The sequence below is a fragment of the Struthio camelus genome, chromosome 10 (assembly GCF_040807025.1).
Source record: "Struthio camelus isolate bStrCam1 chromosome 10, bStrCam1.hap1, whole genome shotgun sequence".
NCBI classification, from domain to species: Eukaryota; Metazoa; Chordata; class Aves; order Struthioniformes; family Struthionidae; genus Struthio; species Struthio camelus.
This window is the reverse complement of record NC_090951.1, coordinates 21,308,961-21,330,964: the sequence shown is the minus strand read 5'-3', so window position 1 is coordinate 21,330,964 and position 22,004 is coordinate 21,308,961. Positions and strand designations below refer to the sequence as shown.

Sequence of the window (22,004 nt, the reverse complement as noted above, 5' to 3'; positions counted from 1 at the left end):
TCTTCAATTTCTTTGAACTTCTGGAAGTCCAGCCACGAGAGTCAGAAGGTTTGTGGGAAGGACGTTAATGCAAGCAGAAATCTTCATGGAAACACGTGACTCCGGGACCGGGGAGTCATACAGGACCATAGAAAGATGCCCCGCGATACGTAGTGAAATCACACGAGTTGGCGAGACCGTTTTCTTCAAAGTCTGAAAACCCCTTTCCCTTTCTGCTACATCCAAGAAAGTCGGACAGTGACCCTAAAGCCAACGTACAACACGCCGCAACGGGTAGAGAAGCTACAGCCGCAGCGAACTGTGCAGGACCCTTCTTATTTGATAGCAAAAATGCTGAAAGCAGCCAGTGCTCATGTCTAGGCACGGGCAGCGGGCCCGATGGTGCCCTGCCTCGCAGGAACGGAAATTGTCCCGTTTATCACCTGCCAAGGGCAAAAAAGAGTCCCGCTATGCTCTGCTAAGAATAACCAACTGCCAAGCGCCTTCAGATGTTACCTCCTAGCAGACACGTCTACTAGGGATTAAGAAAGCTGAATGTGTACTATACTGTGAGGGTCCTGTTGGTGTAAATATCCTGATTTCAGTTAATCTTGGACGGTTTTCTAATATAAATTGAACCTTTTTAGAAACCGGGGTCGGAGGTGCAAGGAAGCCGAAAAAAAGAAACGGCTGTCCTAAAAAACAAAAGGAAGGAAAAGCAGCCTTGCTTAACAGCGTGCTGCGCGTCTGAAAGCCAGCCAAGCAGCCAGCTGGAAAAGCAGCATCTCCCTGATGAACAGAAAATCCTTTGGAAAGGAAAATAAGTCTCAGCCCACATCAATTAGTGGCCCGGGTGCAGACCTGTGTTTCGGTGCCGACACGAAACAGCAACACTTACTTAAACGACCAAAGCGCCCCGGGGTGCCGCCGTGGGCGCAGACTCCACGGCACTGAATATTCAGTTATTTGGGCTCCAAGAAAAGAAATCCCACGTTTATATGCCCAGCACCAGAAGTGCCTGGAAGCCGCCCACTCTGATCATCACTGATAGCGGTGCCCCAAAATCTGGCTCCTTTCACAGCTTGAGGTTAGGAAGCAGCACAAGTAATAGCAGGGCTGAGAGCGCTCGTGTCTGCTTGTGCCACGCTGGGAGCACCAGCATCCAGCTCAGGCAGGACCTTGGCAGCAGGAACCAACCTCAGATCCAAAACCGAATCCTGAGCTGAATCATTTCTTGAACCGGAGCCCAAATTGCATCATTCCTTTAAAGTTTTGCTGAAATCAACCAGGAACCCAGCCCAGATATCTTCACCCGCAGCTGGACTCAGACTGGGATTCAGCTGAAACGTGGAGAGCTTCGACTCCTTGCACTGAGGCTCCCGCAGGATCACAGAAGAGAAGCTTCTACTTTAAAAATAACGTTAAATCATCTCACTTACAAAACTTTCTGAAAGCACTGCAGGCTCTTCTCAGAGCCACATGCTGCCTTCCTACAGGGCAGGAAACCAAGCCTAAAGCCAAAGACACTTGGGCTCCTAATGGCATGGACTCACATCCCATGCCCATTAACATCAATTTTAACATCAATTTTAACTCTTATCTAACACATCCTTCTAGTTATTCCTGTCCCCTGGATTTTTCTTGCTGGAAGTTATAGATCTGGATACATCATTGTTTTAGCTTCAGATATTTCTCTCCCTCCGCAAGTCAGTAAGATAATTATTTCCCTCTCTCTGATGTATATTATCTAGTAACCTACGGATTTTATAAGGGTGAGAATGATAATAGAAAGAAACAGATACACGTGATTTAGAGCTGTTCCTGGCCGACTGCCTGAACGTAGGCTGCCAGAACATATTTTCTCACAATTGTCTGGCACAAATTGCTAGTGAATTATAAGGATTATTTGCAGCAGTGTATTTGTTCTGGATTCAGTTTTTGCCTTATTTAATTTTAACAGCTGTAATAAACCATCTTCAATAAATACGGCTGATCAGCAGAAGACTCCTAATTAAAGGCGGTTCCAGGAGCCCCATGCTGCCTCCTGCTCCAGGCTGCCGGGAGCAAAGGGACGGACATTTGGGTGGGCTGCCCAGACATCTGGGTGGGCGGCAGCGAAGCAAAAGTCACACTTTGTCCTTTACGCAGGTTCTGATTTGCTCTGCTCTCCCAAGCGTTCGCTGCCTTTGAGGGACAGGGATTAAACTGAATGATTAAATCCCAGTGACTAAACAAAAGGCAAATGAATGAAAGCCCAGCTACCAAGCGAAGGGTACCCAAGAGGGTGTCAACAGCGGATACCCTCCCACCAAGAGCAGGAGATAAAACCAAAGCTTTTCTAGACTCGTTCATGGCAAAGGGGATCAAATCTTGCAGGTAAAATTTCTGGGCAGGCTGATGCAAAATGCAGAGTTTGCTCTGCAACCTGTCAAAGCCTCCCGTGCCCGGCATGCTTGGCCACTGGCATGTCTAGGTGCCCCCAGAGACTGCTACCCGTCGGTCAAGTCTCCAAAACCCAGTGTCAGCAGCACCCCTTTAACCTGATGGACCACTACAGCCACCCGAGTTGCAACAAATCCTTTCCAGGCATTTTAAAATTTCATCTCTGCCAAAAAACAAGATGAACAATTTAGCAAGAGGAATATCGATTTTTTGGATCTACTTGGAAAAGCTTCCTGGATACGGCAGCATTAGATATTAACGAGGCAGATCAAAAAGCGCCCGCGGTGTTAAGGCAGCAATGTCAATCAGTTCCCGGGCTTGCCTTTGCAGCCGGAGCCTCGGCGCTTTCTCCCGCTGCGCACCGCTCCTGCGCAGAGATCTGGCTGCAAATAACCTGCTCTCCCTGGCCAACCTCTGCTGATCCCCAGGCTCTCCTGAAACTAGAGCACGTCTTTACAGAAAGGAGGAGCGGGCCAGCACGCACGGCGGCACTGCCGAGATGCTGCCCACGGTGCGCACGGCTCCCCGTCCTCCCAGTTAGAGCCTCCCTATCTGTTTCTCTGCCTGCAGGGAAAAGACATGCATATTACACCAAATTTTTCATGCCCACGAAACATGCGTGGTTGCAGCCTCTCGAGGCTGCAGTGCAGTTTGGCTTTCTCTTCCCTTCGATGCCCGCTACCTCTCACGTGAGCGTTGCCGCTAAGACTGACCACGGCAGTACCTCCAGCGGTGGCAACCGGACGAGGGACGGGGAGGAGGTTTTGGTGCTTGTGTTGTAAACTCAGCAGGGGGAGACACCAGGGGAGTTTTACGTAAGGACTGGCCCATCCACAAGGGAAATAAATGAAAGCGGTGTTTCACCCTCTGCGATCATGGCAGCCACAGCAGTCTGGGCCAGCTGGAAGCATCCAGGGATTAGTCCTTCCTCCAGAAAAGCCAGCGCAAGACCAGCCACTTTTAAGGTATTACCAACAAAGCTCACGTTTTTTGGCTAGAGATGAGAAGCCGCTAATAGCTCCATAAATGTTGCATAGTGCCCTTTGCTGGCTGTCGTCATGCTATGTGGACACATTTGCTATGCAGCGCCCAATTAAATCGCTCAACTTTGGCTCCGTGAAGGAAATTTCTTTTAAAAGTCCTTTTGGCTAATTGAGCACCTTTTCAAAGTCCCCTTTGGAAACCGTGATCCCTTGTTCCCACCCTCTGCAACCTGTAACAAGGCCATTAAACCTGTCACCGGAATATATCCCACTCGCTTCTGTTCAGCCTGAAGCCTCTAATGAGCGTTGCAGAAGAAAAACCACATCTCCTAGCCCACAGAGAGAGGAAGAAGATAAACCCTGTCTTCTTCAGGTTACTTTGTATGTCAAACCTTAATTGGTGCACTTCAAAGCAAATCAGGAGTGTTTGAAAACACTGTCCTCCAGATCAGATATTCTGCTTGAGATTGCCAGGCTGAAACCCTAACCCTTGCCCGATGCCTGCTCTCTTGATTTGTCACGGAGAGCCAGACTCGGCTGCTCGTCCCAGACTCTCTTTCTATATTAAAGGAACTGAAATACCGGCCAGACCATTAGCAACTGCAACTCCGGCAGGCAACAGCAAACATTCAAGGACCTGTGGCTCTTCCAGCAAGATTTCACACATTCAGTTCCCTGTTTTGCCCAAAACATCAAAGAAATACCAACGGGAAGGAGGAGGAGGAGCTGAGTAAGTTCACTGAGACAGCCGCAGAAGTGTTTGATACGGAAACGCTCGGGCTCCCATCGCCCTGCCCTCCCCATCACACACACAAGGCTCGTAATAAAAAAAATGCTAAAGGCCAAATACAGGTACATTGCCACGCTTCCCCAAGGAGAAACCCCCTGGCAGAAGCACGCGGGCTACTCCCCGCTGAAGGAGCAGAGGAGCCGCAGGTCCCTCCAGGCACGAGCTCTGCGTCACCCCGCGCCGACGAGCAACCAGCCACCCCTTTCGCCCTGGTTTTGCCTAGTCCAGGCAAGTTCAGCCCAGTACTGTTCCTTCAGGGGGGACGATTGTATTAATCAGAGTCAGGGCCCTAATACAGATGCTTCTCACATCTGCCGGTCTCACGTTTGCTAACCTTGGGAAGGGTTAGGCTTGACTCTGGAAGCAAATTTCCAGAAAGAAGGAGGTTCGAAGGGAGCCCGGGTGGAAGGATGCCCCGCTGCCTGGCACCCTGGACCACGGTCCAGCAGACAGCGAAGGTCACCTAATGGCTCCAGGGCTGATACTTTGGGTTTGACAGTGTCAAAGACACCTCTTCGGGACATTTGGATGAGCAAGGAGGTTTGTGAGCTTGAACGGGTAGATCATGGAGCTGGCCAGCTCCTATTGCTGCAGCGGGCAAGCAGGAGTTATTGTCGCAGGGCGGTGAGGACTGCAAGCTTAAAGAAGGCCAAATATTTGGGGATGCTGACTTTTTTTTTTTTTAATCTGGCTTGATAGTCTAGCTGCCAGTTCTGCAGCAAAAGGGCAAGTATATGCAAAATTGCCCCAAACACTGCAGCTAGTCCAAACTTCCCCGACCTCATTACTGGGATTAACACAACAACCGTACAGAGAAGGGGGCAACGGAAAGCTACACAGGCTCATTAGTGGGTTTTGTTACTCCAAAAAACAAATATCTGCTTAGTGGGTGGCAAGACTGAAAGTTCAGAATAAACCACTGCCAAATGCTTTAAACAATTTCCCGATAAATCTGCCTGCAGATTAGCAGAAGACATCCACCGCCTTTCAACTAATTTATACCTCGAATAACAAGGAAGGGGCATTGTGCAATACCAGTTAGGCCTGGGAACTATCAGATATCAGCTAGAGCATCAGCCGGAAAGGCCAAGCTCATTCGTGGTTTAAAGGGGGCAGATTTTGTAGCTGTGGATAACCCCTGGCGCAGGGAAGACTCCCACCCGTTCCCAGGCAGGCTGCCTTCCCACGCTGCGCGGGAAGCACTCTGGCAGACGGGGAGCAGGTCTGAGACCCACAGTGCCCGAGTTACCCTTAATCCAGGAGGGCTTTAACCTTCTGTCCTGGTAGCCTGTGCCCTCAGCAGGGGAGAGCTTTAAGAACAGGGCAGGACTAACAGGATTACAGTGCGATGGACTGTAAATTAACGTCATGTAGAAAAAGGTGGGACATGAACGTTGCCGTTGGGGAAATCACGCGGGGAAGCTCTTGGGGAGTTCTTGCTGGCTCTTGCACCAGCATTTTTGAGGAAGGATTAAGTCTTGCGTTGGCCACACTGTTGCCTTGAGTTGACGCAGGAGTTTCTGGGCTGGATCCAGACGTGGTCTGGCCCATTTAAACCTTGCACTAGGTTAAAGCTGGACTGCTGCCTGAGCGCCAGCCTCCGGCGCACGCGGTTTATGCGTCCCTGCCCAGCGGCGCTAACCCTGCGTGCACTTTGAGGTCTGCTTTGCAGAACGAAGGTGGTTTGGCTAAATAAGAAAAAAAAAATACATACATGGTTCTAGCACGTTTGCTAACAAGAGGTGATGTGACAAGACAAACAAGCTCTAAGAAACCTCAGCTCTTCCCTTCTGCTGACGCGCGGTGGGAACTAGACACCTTCACATCTTTGAGAAAAGAAAAAAGCAGCTCTGAAAGGGCACAAGCACTTGAGAAGTTTGTATCAGTAACAGCAAGCTGACCAAAACAAAAATCAAGCCCTGATGCAATGGGCTGTAAATTTAGGGGTTTAAAGGGTAGACAACGGTACTGGCACGTCTAGTGACAGCCCACAGAATGAGCCCAACAATCGTCTTTGACAATAGCTACATTATCTCAAAATTCATCTGGTTGATGGGTTTATTATTTTGGGAACACTGTGTCCTGATTTAAACAGGTGTCATTGCTTCAAAACCGTGTACTGGGAACTTAACAAGAATTTGGAAAGACGGCTGAGTATACAATAGAGAGAACTAGGAAATTCTTGTTACATAGAGGAGTCCAAGGAAGTGAAAGTGCATCCAAACTTTCTGTCATTACCCAGTTTTACAAGGAGTTTTCTGCTCATCACATGAAAGCTAGACTACATAAATGGAAAAGTTTTTGTTATTGTTGGGATCTTTTAAAAAAAAAAAATAGATCAGTTCAGACCTGGTTGCCTGGTCATAGAAAAGCCTACCAGATTTATCCACGTTCTGGAGACCGATTCATCGCTGCATTTTTCCACTTGTATGTGGGTGGCTGCTAGTACTGTTTTTATTATGCAAGAATTATCAACATTCTCACTTAGAACTAATGATTTAATTTGGATGCACCAGCAAGATATGAATAGCTCAAGGTTTTCCGTACATGTGAGGAGCAGGAGCCCAGCAGAAGGTAATTACCCTGGCCCGGAAGTTAAGTAGTTTTTGACGAGTGGTAACTCATTAGTGAAGTGTGCAGGTGGGGAACGCGAGCCTCCCGGGAATTCATGGTAAGAGCACAGATTTCAAGTCAGCGGTCATGGTAGGGAGAGTTGTAGGTATGGAGCATTTCTTCCCTCTCTAATATATATCCTGAAGATATCGCAGCCCCAGTATGGCATCTTTTTAACCAAAAGGAAGCTGTGATAGAAGGACCCAAGCTTCATCCTTCTCCCTTGATGCCTTAGTGCCTTATTATTGAAGTCCCAGCTGCTTGCTACCATTCAAGTTCTGCGCAAATGTATTTTTGGAAGAGTCCTTAATTTGCCAGGGGGAAGGAGGCAAGAGAAGTATTTCAGGCCTTAAAACCACCTGGTGATCAATTACTATGCTAAATTCCAATCAAGCAGCTTTCTAAAAATGTTTCGATAAATTAACAAGGCAATTAGTAATAGACGCCTGCTATTTTTAAACTCAGAACAGCTACAGAAGGAAACCTTTTTGCACAACAGGCAGGTGCCATAGGAAAAGAGAGGCAGGGAGCGCAAGCCGAGCGGCGCGGGGCTCCTGGATTTCCCGAAAAGCACGGGAAGGGGTAAGGCGCAAGCGCCACAGGAGGCAGGACCCCAGAGCAGCAGGATTCGGCCCGTATCGCGTAGCGACCCGCACAGGGCTGGCGGAGGACAGCGTAAAGCCGTGCTTGCAGCGCTGTCCCGTCCCCTAGAGCCAGAGGTCCCTCCTCGAACCTCCAGCTTCTGCAGGTCACAGCCGCAGGGCGCAGCTGGACCAGGGCAGGCGCCACCCTGCTGCCTTTTTCCTGGCAGAGGTGAGCAGAGTTTCTCCAGTTCTCTGTGTTCATTAGAGATGGTCAAAATCTTTTTTTGGGGGTGGAGGCAGAGACTTTGAGAACTAGTAACTTTAAAAAGCCTGCAAGTTTCCACGATCTCCAAAGTCCCTGCTTAGGGGAACAAGCTCTGCCTACAGATGAGAAGCTGAGGACAGACGCACAGCACTTGTGTGAGGCTGGACATTACTGGGAACTTCAGCCACGTGCTCTTTTGGAGACCCTCCGCGCTACAAGTCCTTCTGATGCTGCACACGGCCGGTGTGTCCGTCCGCTGCAGGCAATGGGTCTTCCCTCAGCTTTCGCCAGCATCTTTTACTTGAGAGATCTGTGCGTGGAAGAACGAGCCTCCGGCTGTCCGTTCGCATGCTCCCAGAGGTTAACAAGATGAATTTCTACTTAGGAGACATTTATGACATGCCTCTGTTCTTTAATATATCAAACTGGGGCCGAGAGACGTGCCTGAAGCTTCCCCCCAACACACACACTTGTTTTTCTTTTCCTTCTTCTCCTTCTCCCAGCTCGCGAAGCTTCCTCGGGCCAAATACCGAGCAGCGACAACGCGGGGCCTTACCCGCACCAGCAAAAAGCCATCAGGCAAAGCAATGCCTCTCCTTTGTATTTCAGTGGAGGCGCTTGCTTTACTCGCAAGAGCGCAATCCTGCCGGTGGCTAAAAAGTCTCCCTAAGTTTGTTACGCTGCTGGTACCCAGCAGAGACATTTACGTTCCCCACTTGCGAGCTGCGCTACGTGTGCCCCCATCGTTCACATCGCAAACGAGAGTAGATGCTTGCTCTGAGGCTTGCAACAGATCTCCGTGTATAAAGAATATTAACTTAAATCTCCTTTAATGAGATCCTAAGTGATTCTTAGATACCTGCGAGCAAGGGTTTAAAGGACGAGCCCTACAGGGACAGGAATCAGCACAGCTCCAACCAGCAGGCCCTATCCACCTGGCTATTTCCAGCTGATCATCTAGATCAACCGAAAATTGAAACCATCACCCAGAATTTGCACTCCAGCTATCTATGTTAAACTTATAAATTAAGTTAGTTTAATCCACGCTCAGACTTCATCGTCTTTCCTATCAGATAACAGCAAAAGCCATTCAAGAGAGCCTGCGTTGAATGACTTTGCTCCCCTCCACCTCTTCCAGCACGTGTCCAAGCACCCGCTAGATGATCGGTCCACACCACCGTAGCCCATTTACAGCTAAGAGCTGCTATGTGGACGAGTCTTACTTGTCATTACACGGAGTTAATAGGGTGCTGAGTTTTGGTCCCTAAAACGCCTTTACCACGCCTAGCCACATTCCTGTTGCTCTGCCCCTTAGAGGGGTTACATATTTTTGGCGTTCTTCAAGACTGTCGTTACAGGTAATACATTATTGTGCTCTGGAAAATGGCTTGATGCTTCGTGACTGTCGTCTTGGGAAATTGCATGCTGAATATGCTACAAACTTAACTGATGGCATGTTCTGAAAACAAGACGCCTTCCAGCACCGCTGCTGGGGACAGGATTTATTCGCGGCGGGTAGCAATGTTTTGGTGTCGCTTGCAGCACGCCGCCCACCCAACGCTCTGCTCGGCCGCTTCGGTTACCACAGCTAACGGCAGCTTCTCGCCCTCTCCGCGTTTCCTAAGGTGGCTGCTATAAAGCCAACAGCCCAATTACTGCCGCATTTAACATCCATGAACGCGTTACGTTCCCAGGATACGATAAATTAAACAGACCGAGATGTTCAACAGCTGGGGCCAGTTCTTGCCACAGAACGTAGAAGTCGCGGGAACAGCAATAACGAGAACGGGCAACGCTCATTAAACCGCGGTGCTAATTTCAACCCCGAAAAGACGACAAACACTGCACCCCCAGCAAACTCAGCCTGCCATACGCAGGGGCCTTATAGCTACCTGCCGAGCTTGTGCACAACCTCTTCTTCTGCACGGCTCCTCCTCCACGGAGGAGGTCCACAGGAGCTGGGGGCTCCCCCAAACCAAGAGCGACCAATTGCACAGAGCAGAAAGAAAAAGATGCTTCCTCAACATGTCCGGTTTGAGATATCTCCACGAGATGGGGCTCTCTGGGCGGAAAGCGCGCTGGGAGGATAACGCAATGAGCTGCCGTCAGCCTCGTCGCCCAGAGGAGCGGCTCATTTTCCTGCGCGGGCTCGGCGCTACCTACCCCTGCCTCCCTGGCAGCCCGACGGGTCTTTCTGTGAACGGATCTGGGCGTTACAGCAAAGACACGGAAGGAAACCGCAGGATTCAAGCTGGATGTAGTTCACGTTTAGCTCCACTAAAGCCATTGGAGTTGGGTGGCTGCAGTGACTGGAGACTCCCAGATAATAAAACTCATGTTTTCGTGAAGTAACGTTTTATAACCAATCATTAGCAATTAGGCTGTAACGTCAAAATAAAACGGTCTTAGGCTCACGAGGTGATTACTGGGCTATTTAACATATAATTGATTAACAGCTTTCTAATGAGAGGATTAAAGGGCACAGCAGATAACTCTAAAATGATCGACAGCTCTGCTTTAGGAGCTTAAAACAACATACCTCAGTTTTCCTACCACATGCCAATTAAACGATTAAGTATTGTTTACTGGGACTAGGAGGATTACAAGACTGTAGGTGGATTTATTAGCAGGGAAAGGAAAAACACTCCTACACAGAAGAGGAAAAAATCATTTTGAATGACTAACAGCCATGCCCCTGCAAAGCACAACTAGGGCTAGCTGAATTTTTCTTGGTCAAAAGGTTATGCCCCAGCACTTCTTCCGTATTTTCAGATCATTTGCCAGCTCATCCAGACTTCGCCGATGTCTTCATCATTTCAAGGTGTGCCGCCTAGATGGTTTGCTCAATTTATCTCACAGGTTGCTGTACACAGCTTATTCCAGCTGCTCAGCGTTACGGCCGCTCGGTGTTGCCCAGCCTGGGGAATCAACGCTCTCGAGTCGCAGGCTCTCCTGCGCTGCGGCCGCAGAGCGAGGTGGCTTTCACTAGGCAAGAGCCACTTCCTTAGACACCTCCCAGTACGCGTAGCGACTGAATCAAATCACCTCGATACAAGTACACGAACGTGGCAGGAACAATAATGTAACTTAGCATTTGGCACCAAGAACATCCAGTTTTGCATGAATTAACAGTTGAGAAGGGATGGGGAGAGGGTGAGGCTCCTCGATTCACATCGCCAGGCTCCATAGCCACCACGTCCGGACCAGCCACAGCATGTTAACACAGACGCGTGCAGCTTTGGGGGAAAGCTGCCAGCGCTGCCTTCGTGGCGGGGCGACGGGAAGCCGTCTCTCCCCAGGCAATGCTGCGTTTGATCCCGACTCGTCCCGGCTGGCTAATTAAGGGGAGCAAACCGGGAACGTCTGCAGGCAGAGGGACAGCAGAAGCCTGTTAATGGAGTAAAATAGTTTGGTGAGCTGCCAGGCTTGTGTCCTGTTCTGTTTTCAGTGGCCTGTCCAGAGCTCAGGGCCCCTTCCTGGGGTTCAGAGAAAAATCTCCTGGATTCAGAGCAAAAATTAACAATAGAAGACTGGCCCTTTCCTTTTCGAGGGAAGCGCCTATTCCCTGAAGGTGTATCGGGCAAAACGACGGAGAAGGCGAATTTCAACGTATCAGGACAGAGCTGCGGTGGGAATTCCCCCCACGTTGTGACAGCCCGTCATCGTGGTAATGAAGAGGGAGACATGCGTCCATGTGTCTTGCAGCACCAGTTCTTTGAGAAGAACGGCATTTTGTTGTCCAAACAACGCAGTGGCAGGTCATCTGCATTGCCAGCGATGAAAGCCGTCGCTGAGATATGGATGACTCGCTCCTCAGGGATCAGCTGGCCTTTACGAACGGAGAAGCCGGATGGCTCGGCCCCTCGCAGGGGGCGGACGCCCAGGCAGCACCTGCCAAGGGGCCAACGCCATCGGCTCCCCGGGCCGGGCTGCAGAGCCGGGGCGGCGCGGCGCCCCGCGCCATCGCCTCTTCCCGCGAAGGCGGCGCCGCTGAATTGCCGCAGCCCTCATTTTCACAGCAGATGTTACAGCTGGTAAGCAAGAAAACTGGAAATCGGGGCAATATTAACAGCTTTTTTCCGTGGTGCGAAATGCTTACTGCAAAGCTGTCTCGCCGCGTAGCCGGCTCCGCCAGCCACCGCAACGGGGAGGCCTGCCGGCAGGCCGAGCTGCAAACGGCAGCGAGCGAGACGACGGTGGAGGAGCTGGGCTTGTTTGCCCTGAGACGAGGGCAGCGTTTCAGGGACCAGGGGAAAACAACAGGTTTGCCCTTGCTAATGGAAATACCTTGTTTGGCCTCCGCCTGCTATTCATGCTAAAATGCTGGTAGATGAGTTTTTGCCTGTTGTCATTAGTAACAGAGCATAAGGTATAAGGTTACAAAAAAATGTAAGGTTACAAAAGCAGAAGGCTCGGATGAGCTTCAGCAGTAGGAAGTGAACCGGCCCGCAAAAAGCACCAGCTTTCAACAGGTAAATCTTCCTTCTCAGGTGCTCCACCGCTGGAGAGGACCGAGCAAGGCCAACGGCTACAGCCCATCCTTCTCCCAGGTTATCACAGGCTTGCGTCCTGCCACTGGCACCTGCCAAATAGAGACCTGTCCCTGTGGTGAGGGACCGCAAAAAGTGAATCCGCCATGACCTTGTGATATGGTCCAAAACCACGACTGACTTCCCCTGCCAGGCAGCAGGGTCCCTCCGCTCCGCTGCGATGAAAAGGGAACGCCAAAGCGGTGGGAACAACTGCCACGCTGCTCTCTTCACGCCTCCAGACAAAATATCAGCAAGGTTTTGTCCTTCTCCCGGTTCCCATTCCTCAGTCCCATCGCGGCGGTGATAAAAGTAACCGCATTCGACTGAAACAGAAGCCCAGCCCCATTCGGATGGGGTCGAAAAGCAGCCACTGAACATAACCGCATCCGTTCACGCTTGGCGCAACGGAGTAACAGGCGTTGCTGACGCAAGTCACTGCCTTGGCTTTCAGCTGCTGTGCCCAGGGGGGAAACTCGGAAGCTCCAGCCTGGAAGTTTGGAAGTCGCCTCCTGCAGGCCGGAGGCTAAACACGGGCTTAGCGAGGAGCCTAACTTTGGAGCAGCACCAACAACTTCCAAACGCGATGCGAAGAACTACGCCTAGAATTTGGCTCGGCGTCCGCAGGCAACAAAGACGTTGACAACCGCCGAGTAAAAACCTCACCAGAACGACTCCTCCTGACGCGGAGCGAGCGGCGGGTAAGGCTCGGCTAAAAGCTGGCCGAGCAAAGGGCCAGCAGCGAGCACGCAGGTGGCCTCTCTCAGAGGCACCTGCGAACGTCTCATCAGACAAAACCCACCGCTCTCCAATTACGCAACGGTTAAGCGGTTACGGGGCTGCGAAGCGCGTTATTCCGGCTGTCGAGGGCACCAGGGCGTTCCTCCCCGTTAAGCGCTACTTGCTATAACCGGGCATTTACTGCGTATACGGCAGCTGGCTCGCAGTAGCCTTCACCGCTCTACCTGGGAGCGGCCATCTCACCTACAAGCTCATTTGGGAGACCAGGCATCTCCTCTTTAAATCAGGAATGGGAAAGTTAGATATCCTCTCTGCTGTACAACACCCCCACACGTCCCTCCGCAAATGCACATAGTTTTGACGCGGATTTAATTTTCCTGCCGTACAACAGGGAAAGGGCAGAGGGTGGGCCTGCAGATTTTAGCCAGGAGCCAAAATGAAACTGCTTTTCGGGTGGATGGAGTTGTTCCTGGGACTGACCCCCTCGCCTCTTTCCCCGTAACTGTCTCTCCTTCAGGGACCCCAAATCACATCATCAAGACCCCTCTGTGTTATTCCCCATCTAAGGCCGCCACTAGGCTCCAATGACGTTGCGCAGCTTTGGACAGGCAGAAGCTGAAAACACCCATGAGGACACGCTGCTCCTTGATGCAAGCGTCCAACAACCCTCCAGGAACCAGCCAACTCCTCGTCTTCGCAAACCAGGTCTGTTTTGCAAAGCTATTCCAAGAGTACCAATAGATGGATCCTCTGTTATTGCTTAGCTATGATTTTTTTTTTTTTTAAATGTGAAATTGCCCCAGATCTGGCAGATCTTGCACGACAGCATCACGTCCGCGCTAAGAATGCCTCAGCCACACGAATACCACAAAACCTTTGCCGAGGCTCAAACCGTATCAGTGTCAGACTCGGTAAACCGAAAGACGCTTAAAACAACACGGTTAGATGTTATTCTCTGAAAAAAAAAAAAACCACAGTAATACTGACAACGTTTCGATCAAAAAAAGTGAAATGTAAAGATACAGACTTACCATTTTTGTCAGCTCTTCTGAAAATCTAGAAAGAAAAGAGAGAGAGAGATGCATTTTTACTATGTTGTTTGACTTGAAGGTGTCTTTATTTGTTTCAGTGAAGCCGCTACGACCAGGACCACCCCTTGGACCATGGCGGGGTGTTTCAGTGCCCCCCTGCACCCGCCGGGCGGAGGAGGACCTGCCGCCGCCGGACGGGGCGGCTGAAGGCCGGACTTTGTTGGGCCAGCAACGCCGAGACCCTGTTTTTCTGAGGCTCCTGCCAGAGCAGACGCCTCCTTCGATTGGTTTTATTTATTATCCACGTTGTTTGGCTTTGGAGTGAAAATAAAGACAACACAAAAACCAGGCATCAGATGCTTTGAGCGATCCACTTCTTCCCCACCTCCCTCGCAGAAGAAAGCAGAGAGCATGGAGCCAACACAGGACAAATCCCCAGCAGGAAAAATACAACGACAAGAGCAGTGCAACGAGCCCGGCTAGCGTCTCCGGCATCGGTAACGCCACCTGAGCTACGCTTCGCAGTCCTGCGCTTCTGAAACAAGTGATTTACTCTTTTTTTCTTTTGGAAGCAAGCTTCCTGCGTGGGAAGGAGATTATATTTAGGCTCAAGACGACAGCGTGGAGAAAACAGCCCACAGACGGGAATCAGCTAGCCCTTCCAAAAGGGGATCGCCAGCCATCGCCTGTATTACCGTGGCGTTTGCCAGGGAGAAAGCCAGCAGACCCTACTGCTGTTTTTCTGGCTAGCCTAATCTTAGGAAGAGCCCCCGACACAACGCAACTAATAGCGATGGCCTCCTGCAAGGGCGGAAATCTTCTAGGTCAGTACAAAGAGTGACCACGAGCACAAGTTTTGCCATAAACTACTGAAAAATTAACATGCTTATAAACCGGGCAGGAAAGGGAAAACATTATCATCCTCCCTTCAGACCTGGCCCTATTAATTTGAGCAGGAGCAGAGGCATTGGCTGTACAAAGAGATTTCCCTGCGGAGGGAATAAAAGCACCAGCAGGACAGAGCAGAGCCAGCCGTGAAATGGGATCTCGGATTTTCTGGGTCGTAAAATCATTACCAAAAAATATATATATATATATATATATCTCCGAGGAGAAAGTGCTGCACAAAACAGGGAACCCGAGAGACAAACTGAATCGCAGAACGTGCTATTTCAGTGAATATGGTTTAATTAAGCAACATTAATCATTCCTTTGCCCAAAGTGCTTCCCAGGCTGCACAGGGCAAAGTCGAGCCTGCGCGTTCAGCCTTACGCAGCAGACGGACAGTTTCTTCCAGCTCCAGAAATCTCCCCTCGGGGGAGGTCTGTGGGGCCGGGGCTGGGCCCCGCGGCCCATCCAAAGCAGCAACGCGTGTCCGACTTGGGGGGCGCAGAGGGAGCAGAACCCCGTCGCCCGCCCCGGCAAAACCCCCTTCCTTCGGGGGCTGACCTTCGTTTCTGAGACGAGTTAGAGATCTGGGGTGAAGTCCTAGCTACCTCTGTCCTTACGGACCTGCTTAGCCCCGGGTTGTGCAGGGCCGGCCAGATACGGGATGCCTATCGGAAAGGGGCTGTTTGCCCTGCCTGCACTACGAAGTATTCCTCTTTTCCCAGCTTGGGCAGCCCGCCTCCTCGCCCGCAGCGAGCCCTTCCAGACGAGGCACTTCTCTTCCTAGGCGCTGATTCTTCCAGCTTCTTCTCTGCTCCATCGCCACATCCTTTTGTCACCGTTCCCGCCGCGCAGAAACAAAGACGCTTACATAAAGTCTAATATAGAAGCAGCAACATCTATTTTAAGGCGCTGTGGGAGACAGCCGCCCCTCTAAGCACAACCGCCAGCGGGAGAGCGGGAAGGCAAAAACAACAGCCGAAAAGCACAGCTTAAACCGGGAGAAGGGCTCAACGCGTGGCGCTCTGGCCTTGCGGCGACGCTCTGGGGAGCCACCAGCCTCGCAATGAAGTTGCCGAGCGAAAGCAAAAGGAACTTTTTAGGGCCTTAACTCCTCCCGATACTCTGAGAAAGGCGGGCGATGGCATAACGAAGCGGTTTGGCAGCAGAAAGTGTTTGTGAGCGAACGGGCTTACGAAACGGCACGTAACTGGGCTTCCCTACCAAGGTTTATTCGACGGGATCAAGCTGCGCGGCTTTCATTGCTGACGAGCAAGATTTAGTCTTCCAGGTTAATTGGACCGCCAGAAATTCGCACATTAAAAGGAGGGGGGGGAAAAAAAAAATTTTTTTAAGCAGGACTCCAGGAGCGAAAGCAATTTAAGACAAAATCCTTTGTCAACACAGACGGGCAGTACGTCAAGGTCTGAACTACTGGAATGAATATCGAGGGGCTGCTGAGACATAATATATGCAGCGATAATTTGGTCATGTTGCCAAAAGCACTGCTTACGTGAAAAACGCAAGGTTTAGACACTAGAGCAGCAAAAGTACGGCCAACAACGTCCTCCCGCGCGCGAGCCTGGAAACGTCCCACGGCCGTGTCTTGCATTAGCGGCAAGACCTCCAAGGTCGGGGTCTGCCCTAGCTCTTGCCCCCCGAAACGAGCCTTGGCGGAAGACGTGAGGCCGGCGGGGCCAGCGCTGGACAGGAGGAACGGGAAGGGACACGAGCACAGCGGGGGCAGCACCTAAGCGAACCAGCACCGAGGGAAAAAGGATCCCGGGAAACGGGGGAGGCCGCGGGAGGACCACCCCAGTAATGTCACCGGCGCTGCTTCTGCTCCGAGGCAGAGCGGCTCAGGCTCAGCCGCGGCAGCGGCAGCGGCCGCCAGCGGGAGGGCAGAGATGCAACGCGGGTGGAGAAACGCTGGATGGCCAGGAGCGCCGCGGCGATGGCCGTCCCCGGGACGCCCACCCGGGCTTGGGACGCTCTCCGCCGGCCCCGGGCTTTGCGAAAATGCAAACCGGCAACGGTAAATGAGAAACGTATCCAGTCCAAACAGCACGACGCCGTCTCCCCCATCACCCGGGACTTCCACGCGTCAAAGACATCTCCAGAAACACAAGCCAAGTCGCGTGGGACGCTTACCCGATGCCCAGAACGTGGCTGAACCCACCCGCGTTTGTGGGGGCGACGCGGGCAGCCTGCAGCGCCTCGCTCACGTCACCAAGCACTTAGGGCCTGTGAGCTCCATCTTGTTGACAGCCAGGAGCCTCTTACAAGATTTCCTCCAATAGCTTGCTTTTTTTTTTTTTTTTTTTTTTTTTTTAAAAAACGCACATTTTTTGCTGTTCTCTCAAGCGGCTAGGACACATGTTTGGCTGGCAGAAGTAAAGCCATTTGAAACGCTAGCCGAAATACTCAACCTGGAAAAAAAGGATGGCTCAGAACGTAAACGCCCAGCTCTGCCCTTCGCAAAGCCCTTGGACGAGGATCTGCTACGCTGGGGGTGACTTCATCGAAGCTTGCGCGGCAATTTTATTCATTTCACACAGGCGCTCCCCTAATAAGCGGAAGAATTATTACGCTATTTGCAGAATAGTCCGTTATTCCTTCAGCAGGTTAGTATGATGCTGATTTGAAATAAAGAGCACAACAACAACAACAGATTAATCTCCCCGCTGTTCCCACGTTGCTGCACTGCCTTTCTGTTCCTCTCGCTGCAAGTCTTGGCATCTCGTTTGCGGGGGCTCAGACGAGGCTTTGTATCAGGTCCGGCCTCTCGCTCCCGAATCCCGGGCACCGCCAGGGAACTGCTCTCTTACCGCCTCCCTATACGATGCTCTTTCCGGGGCTAACGCGAGTAAACAGCCACCTGAAGCTTGGCCGCTGTTGACTGCGTCGTTAGATGTGATCGGGCCAACGGGCTGTCCCCGTGCAGGGAAAAGGCTCGATTTGGGGGCTTCCACGAGAAATACTCCAAAGCAGATCTCCTGGCGGTTTTTTTTTTTTTTTTTTTTTTTGTGTATAAGTCATTAGCAGCTATCAGCCAGCGAGGATGAGCTTTGCTGCGAGAGGAGGACGCAGCCGTCCTCGCCGCCGAGTAACGCCTATCCCGGGCGCGCGGCCTCGCCGCGGCCGCCGCTCTCCCGCCGTTCCCGGTTCGCGCGAGGAGGAAAACGAGGACACAAGAAGGAGAGCGACTACACCGAAAGCAAGAGAAGAAAAAAGGTCAGAGGAGAAGGGGATTACGGAGAGCCGGCGGCGGCGAGGACAGCGCGGCTAGTTAGGGAACCGTCATCGATGGAGCAGCGGGAGAAGGGGGCCGACTCCTCCTTCTCCATTTGCAGTTGCCTCTTGGCACAAACCAGGTTCTTCACATCTTCCGTCCAAGCATCTCACTCGACCCCGTGGGGCGGAAGCAGCGTAAGTCACGGCTGGCCAGGTAAGGCCAGCCGCGAGGCGAGCCACGGGCAGGGGAGCCAGCTAGGGAACGACCCTTCGGGCCCTGCTGGAGGAGGGAAGAGATGCTCCCGGGTCACGATCGGACTTTCTCAGCAAAGGACAAAGCAGATCAAACACAAAGGTGCATCTGACCGGAAACGGATAGTACCGCTTTTCTAAGGGGCTTGTAAAACAAAGACGGCAAGCGATAGCCACGAGACGCTGTATCGCCGCTGACGAAGCCGGAGACACAGGAGGCACGCGCATCCCTCGCTCAGCCCCAAGCCCTTCAGGCGTTTTGCCCGACACTGCAACAGCTGCTCCGGAAACGCAGACTGACGTTGTCAAGATTGCCAGAGGGAAACACCCCCCACCGCTGCTTGCCCTACCGCCACCAGCTATAACCCCCAATAACTTTACTTGCTGCCTATTTTAGGGAGTGCTTAGTACTTAGGTGTCTTCTCCATCAGTTTATTACTTGAGGTTTCAAAAAGTTAGTCTGCAATTTCAGCTGTTTTTACACACCGAATCCCATGATTGAGCTGCGCTAATAAACATTACTCAGTTTTTTCCTCTTTTTCTAATCCTTTACCTAAAAGGACACAAGCACAAAGAAGAAAAACACTGAAAAAAATAGCCTTAAGCTCAGTTTCATCCTCCAGGCAGCAGCATGCACGTGGATGGTAGACACCGTCTAACTCCCGGTCCCGTTTCACTCTTCCTCAGCCCTCGGTTTTGCTACACAACAGCCACCGGTTTGCTCCGCTGGTGGGAGAGCGCAGGGTAGGAGACCTGCTACCAACCCGTCAGTCAGGCTCTGCCTCTCCCCCTTTCCCTGCTCCGTGTCCGCACCGCGCTCCTGTCCCAGGGCGCCCCGATCAAGGCTGACACCACGCACAGTGCGGTCCCTCCACCTAAAGGACCTGAAGGAGTTGGACGGGAAAATGCGCTTGAATCCTCAGGGGTGAGAACGCGAGTCTCGATACCTTCCTGTTAATGCGTGAAAGTTCACCTAAATGCACGCTCCCCCCCGCTGATAAATTCTTTGCATTAAAGGCTGGTCTCATAGTGCACATGAAGAGCCCGGTATAATAAAGCCGTGGCTTAGATTTTCTATTATAACTAGAGAGAAGAAAGGAAGAAGAGAGAAGCAAGTTTTCAGGGGAAAGAAACCCCAAACCTCACATTTCCAACATCTATTTCTACTTTCAGCAGGTCGGAAAGGGCTCTAAGTCCCATCGTAGAAGGGGAAAAGGGTCGGGAGCTGCACACCCAGATCCATTGCATTTCCCAATGGGGAAGAAAATTCTGAAAGTTCGCTGTTCATTTTCTTAGCTCAAACCTCAAAGAAGGAAAAAAAAAATCCTTTTAAAGAAGGTAAAGTTGAGCAGATAAGATACTGTCCTGGTAGAAAGAACAACCCTAACTCACAAAGTTTTTGAATGAGCCAAATTGTTGACTTCCAATTGTATTTATGCTCTCAAGACAGACACCAGCAATCTTAGGGCAGGCTGCTGTTAGACTACATGAAAACGCAGGGGAAAACAAAAACCCAAAGAAAGAGCAAAGTTAACTTAAAAACCATAAGTGCAATCGTTACTTTTGTCTTTTTCGTTGCTCCATCAAGCACCATTTCTTTACTGCCCGCAGCAGCCTGCCTGCCGGTCCCGTTGCGCAGGGCACGGCCACCCAAGGGTCGCTCTGCTCTCCAAGCTGCTTTTGGCAGCTCGATAAGACGCAGCCAGACCAGTTCATCTGACGCACCGTAACGCCTGTGAGTCCAGGACTGTGAGTTTTGGACTCCCCAGCCCATCTCTGCCAATGCCAACCACAGAAAGTGCCACACTTCAGCAGGCTGTTTAGAAAACGCAAGGGTTTGCCTGCAAGAGATACTGTTGCCTAATGCTCGAGCAGGAGGAAGAGAGTGCGAGTTATCCTTTACTACAACCAACACCATCAGTAGCTTATTTTTGAATTCACTACATCGCTTTTTTTTTTTTTAAGCTAGAAGATTGCAAAACGGAGGATGTGCATGTTTAACTATTAGATGCTACTGACAGAAAGACTATGGAATTGCATCATGTGCACTCCGGTTTATCCCAGCCCATTCTCCTAATTCCACGTAAGGACAAATAGCCTCGTTAGCCCCCTGATTTGAGAGGTCTATGAATAACCACAGCTGAGGAACCAAGTGCACCCCCGCCCGTCCCCCAAACCCGAGTAAGGGATCCCCCAATCTGATGCGTTCACAGGCATCCGGGACTGCGTTGCCTGCCTCCCCCGACACGGTCCCCAGAGCCGCAGCCCCCCCAGGGGGCCGGGGTCCTAGATCTGGGTGCGCTCCCACAGCCAGCTGCTGTGGGGTGCAGGACCGGAGGCAATGCAGGACCCGGGTGCACCGTGGTGCCCAGCCAGCCCGGGGGATCCCGGCGTGTAAGACCAGCGAGGGGAGGGTGCAGGAACAAGACCCAGGGTGCATCCCCATTCCCAGGCTGCCTGAGCAACACCAGGTGGGGGCAGGACCAGTGTGCACCCCCCCCCCCCCCCCGCCCCGTGCCTAGCCGGTCCGCGGACACGCAGGACCTGGAAAACGGGATGCAGGGCTCGGAGCGCACCTCCATCTCCAGCCTGTCTGGGGGGATGGAGGGCTCGGGGAGGGCGCACCCCTACGCGACGCAGCACCCGAGGTGCACCGCCAGCGGGACGCAGCACGGGGGGAAGCCCCACGCCCGGCCAGCAGCACCTGGGAAGCACCCCCATCCGCAGCCGGCCCGGAGCGGGGCGGGGGACGGGACACGCAGGACCCGGGCGGCCGCCCGCCTCGGCGCAGCCGGCGCGGGGCTCACTCACATCGAGGATGACCGAGGTGCCCTTCCTCTGCGCGGCGGCCGGCTGCGGCAGCTGGCGCTCGGCGCCCTTGTCGCTCATCTTGGCGGCGACCCAGCGGAGCAGCCCGTCGAGCCCGCGCGGCGGCGGCGGCGCCTTGCGCAGCAGCCTGTGCACGCCGGCCCGGCAGTAGCGCGCTGCCTGCTCGCACATCGCTCAGCCCGGCCTCATGCCGGAGCCGGGGACTCCCCCCCCCCCTCCTCCTCCTCCTCCTCCTCCGCCTCCTCCTCTTGGCCACGCCGCCCCGACGGCGGGCGGCGGGCGGGCACCCCCGGGGCACTCCTGGGCCCCCTCTAGGCGTGCCCCAAGGACGGGTTGGTTTTTTTTTTTTTTTTTTGGGGGGGGGGGGATGGATGAAATCGTTTCACGTGCTCTGTGTGTGCCCCCCCCCCCCCCCACCCTGCACCCGCAGACGGGGTGCCTGCTTCGGGTTTAGATCCAAAAATGCCCCGAAGCTTCAAAACTGAGAGCCTGCTGCAAAAAATATAAATTAAAAAAAAAAAAGGGGGGGGGGAATGGGGCTGGCTTGGTTTGGAGAGCTCTCCAATTTCTTGTTCAGTTGCTATTAAGAGTGCAAGCGAGCATTACAGCTGAATCCAGTGACCTCTTTTATAGCACATTAATGCAGCGCTTGAAACCTGTTTGCCAGGTGAAGCTGGCCCGTGCCAGGCACAAACGCAGCACGCTCGCCAGACCCTCTCCGGGCTGCTCCCGGGGCCCCTGCGAGCAGGGGGGCCAGCGAGCCCGGCGCTCCTCCGGGAAACACCATCGGCAGTTTCCCGCACCGAGCTCCGCGCCCCGTCTCCCAAGAGGTACGGCATCGTTG

The 22,004-nt window shown here is 52.4% G+C and overlaps 1 protein-coding gene across 3 annotated transcripts in view; it reads right to left on the bottom strand.

The window, feature by feature from the left end:
• NECAB2 (N-terminal EF-hand calcium binding protein 2) overlaps nt 1-21,364 on the bottom strand; it is a 122,055-nt gene extending 100,691 nt beyond the window's left edge. Inside the window, exons 1-2 of one of the 3 annotated variants that reach the window (XM_068956106.1) lie at nt 21,143-21,364; nt 13,958-13,982 (exon numbers count right to left, since the gene is read on the bottom strand). In XM_068956106.1, the coding sequence (XP_068812207.1) occupies nt 13,958-13,982; nt 21,143-21,331 (214 nt within the window). In that variant the 5' untranslated portion in view covers nt 21,332-21,364. Of the gene's footprint in view, nt 1-13,957; nt 13,983-14,342; nt 14,464-21,142 lie in introns of those variants that run through there. The other 2 variants (XM_068956108.1, XM_068956109.1) reach the window with 2 other exon arrangements.
• Nucleotides 21,365-22,004: the final 640 nt, after the last annotated feature.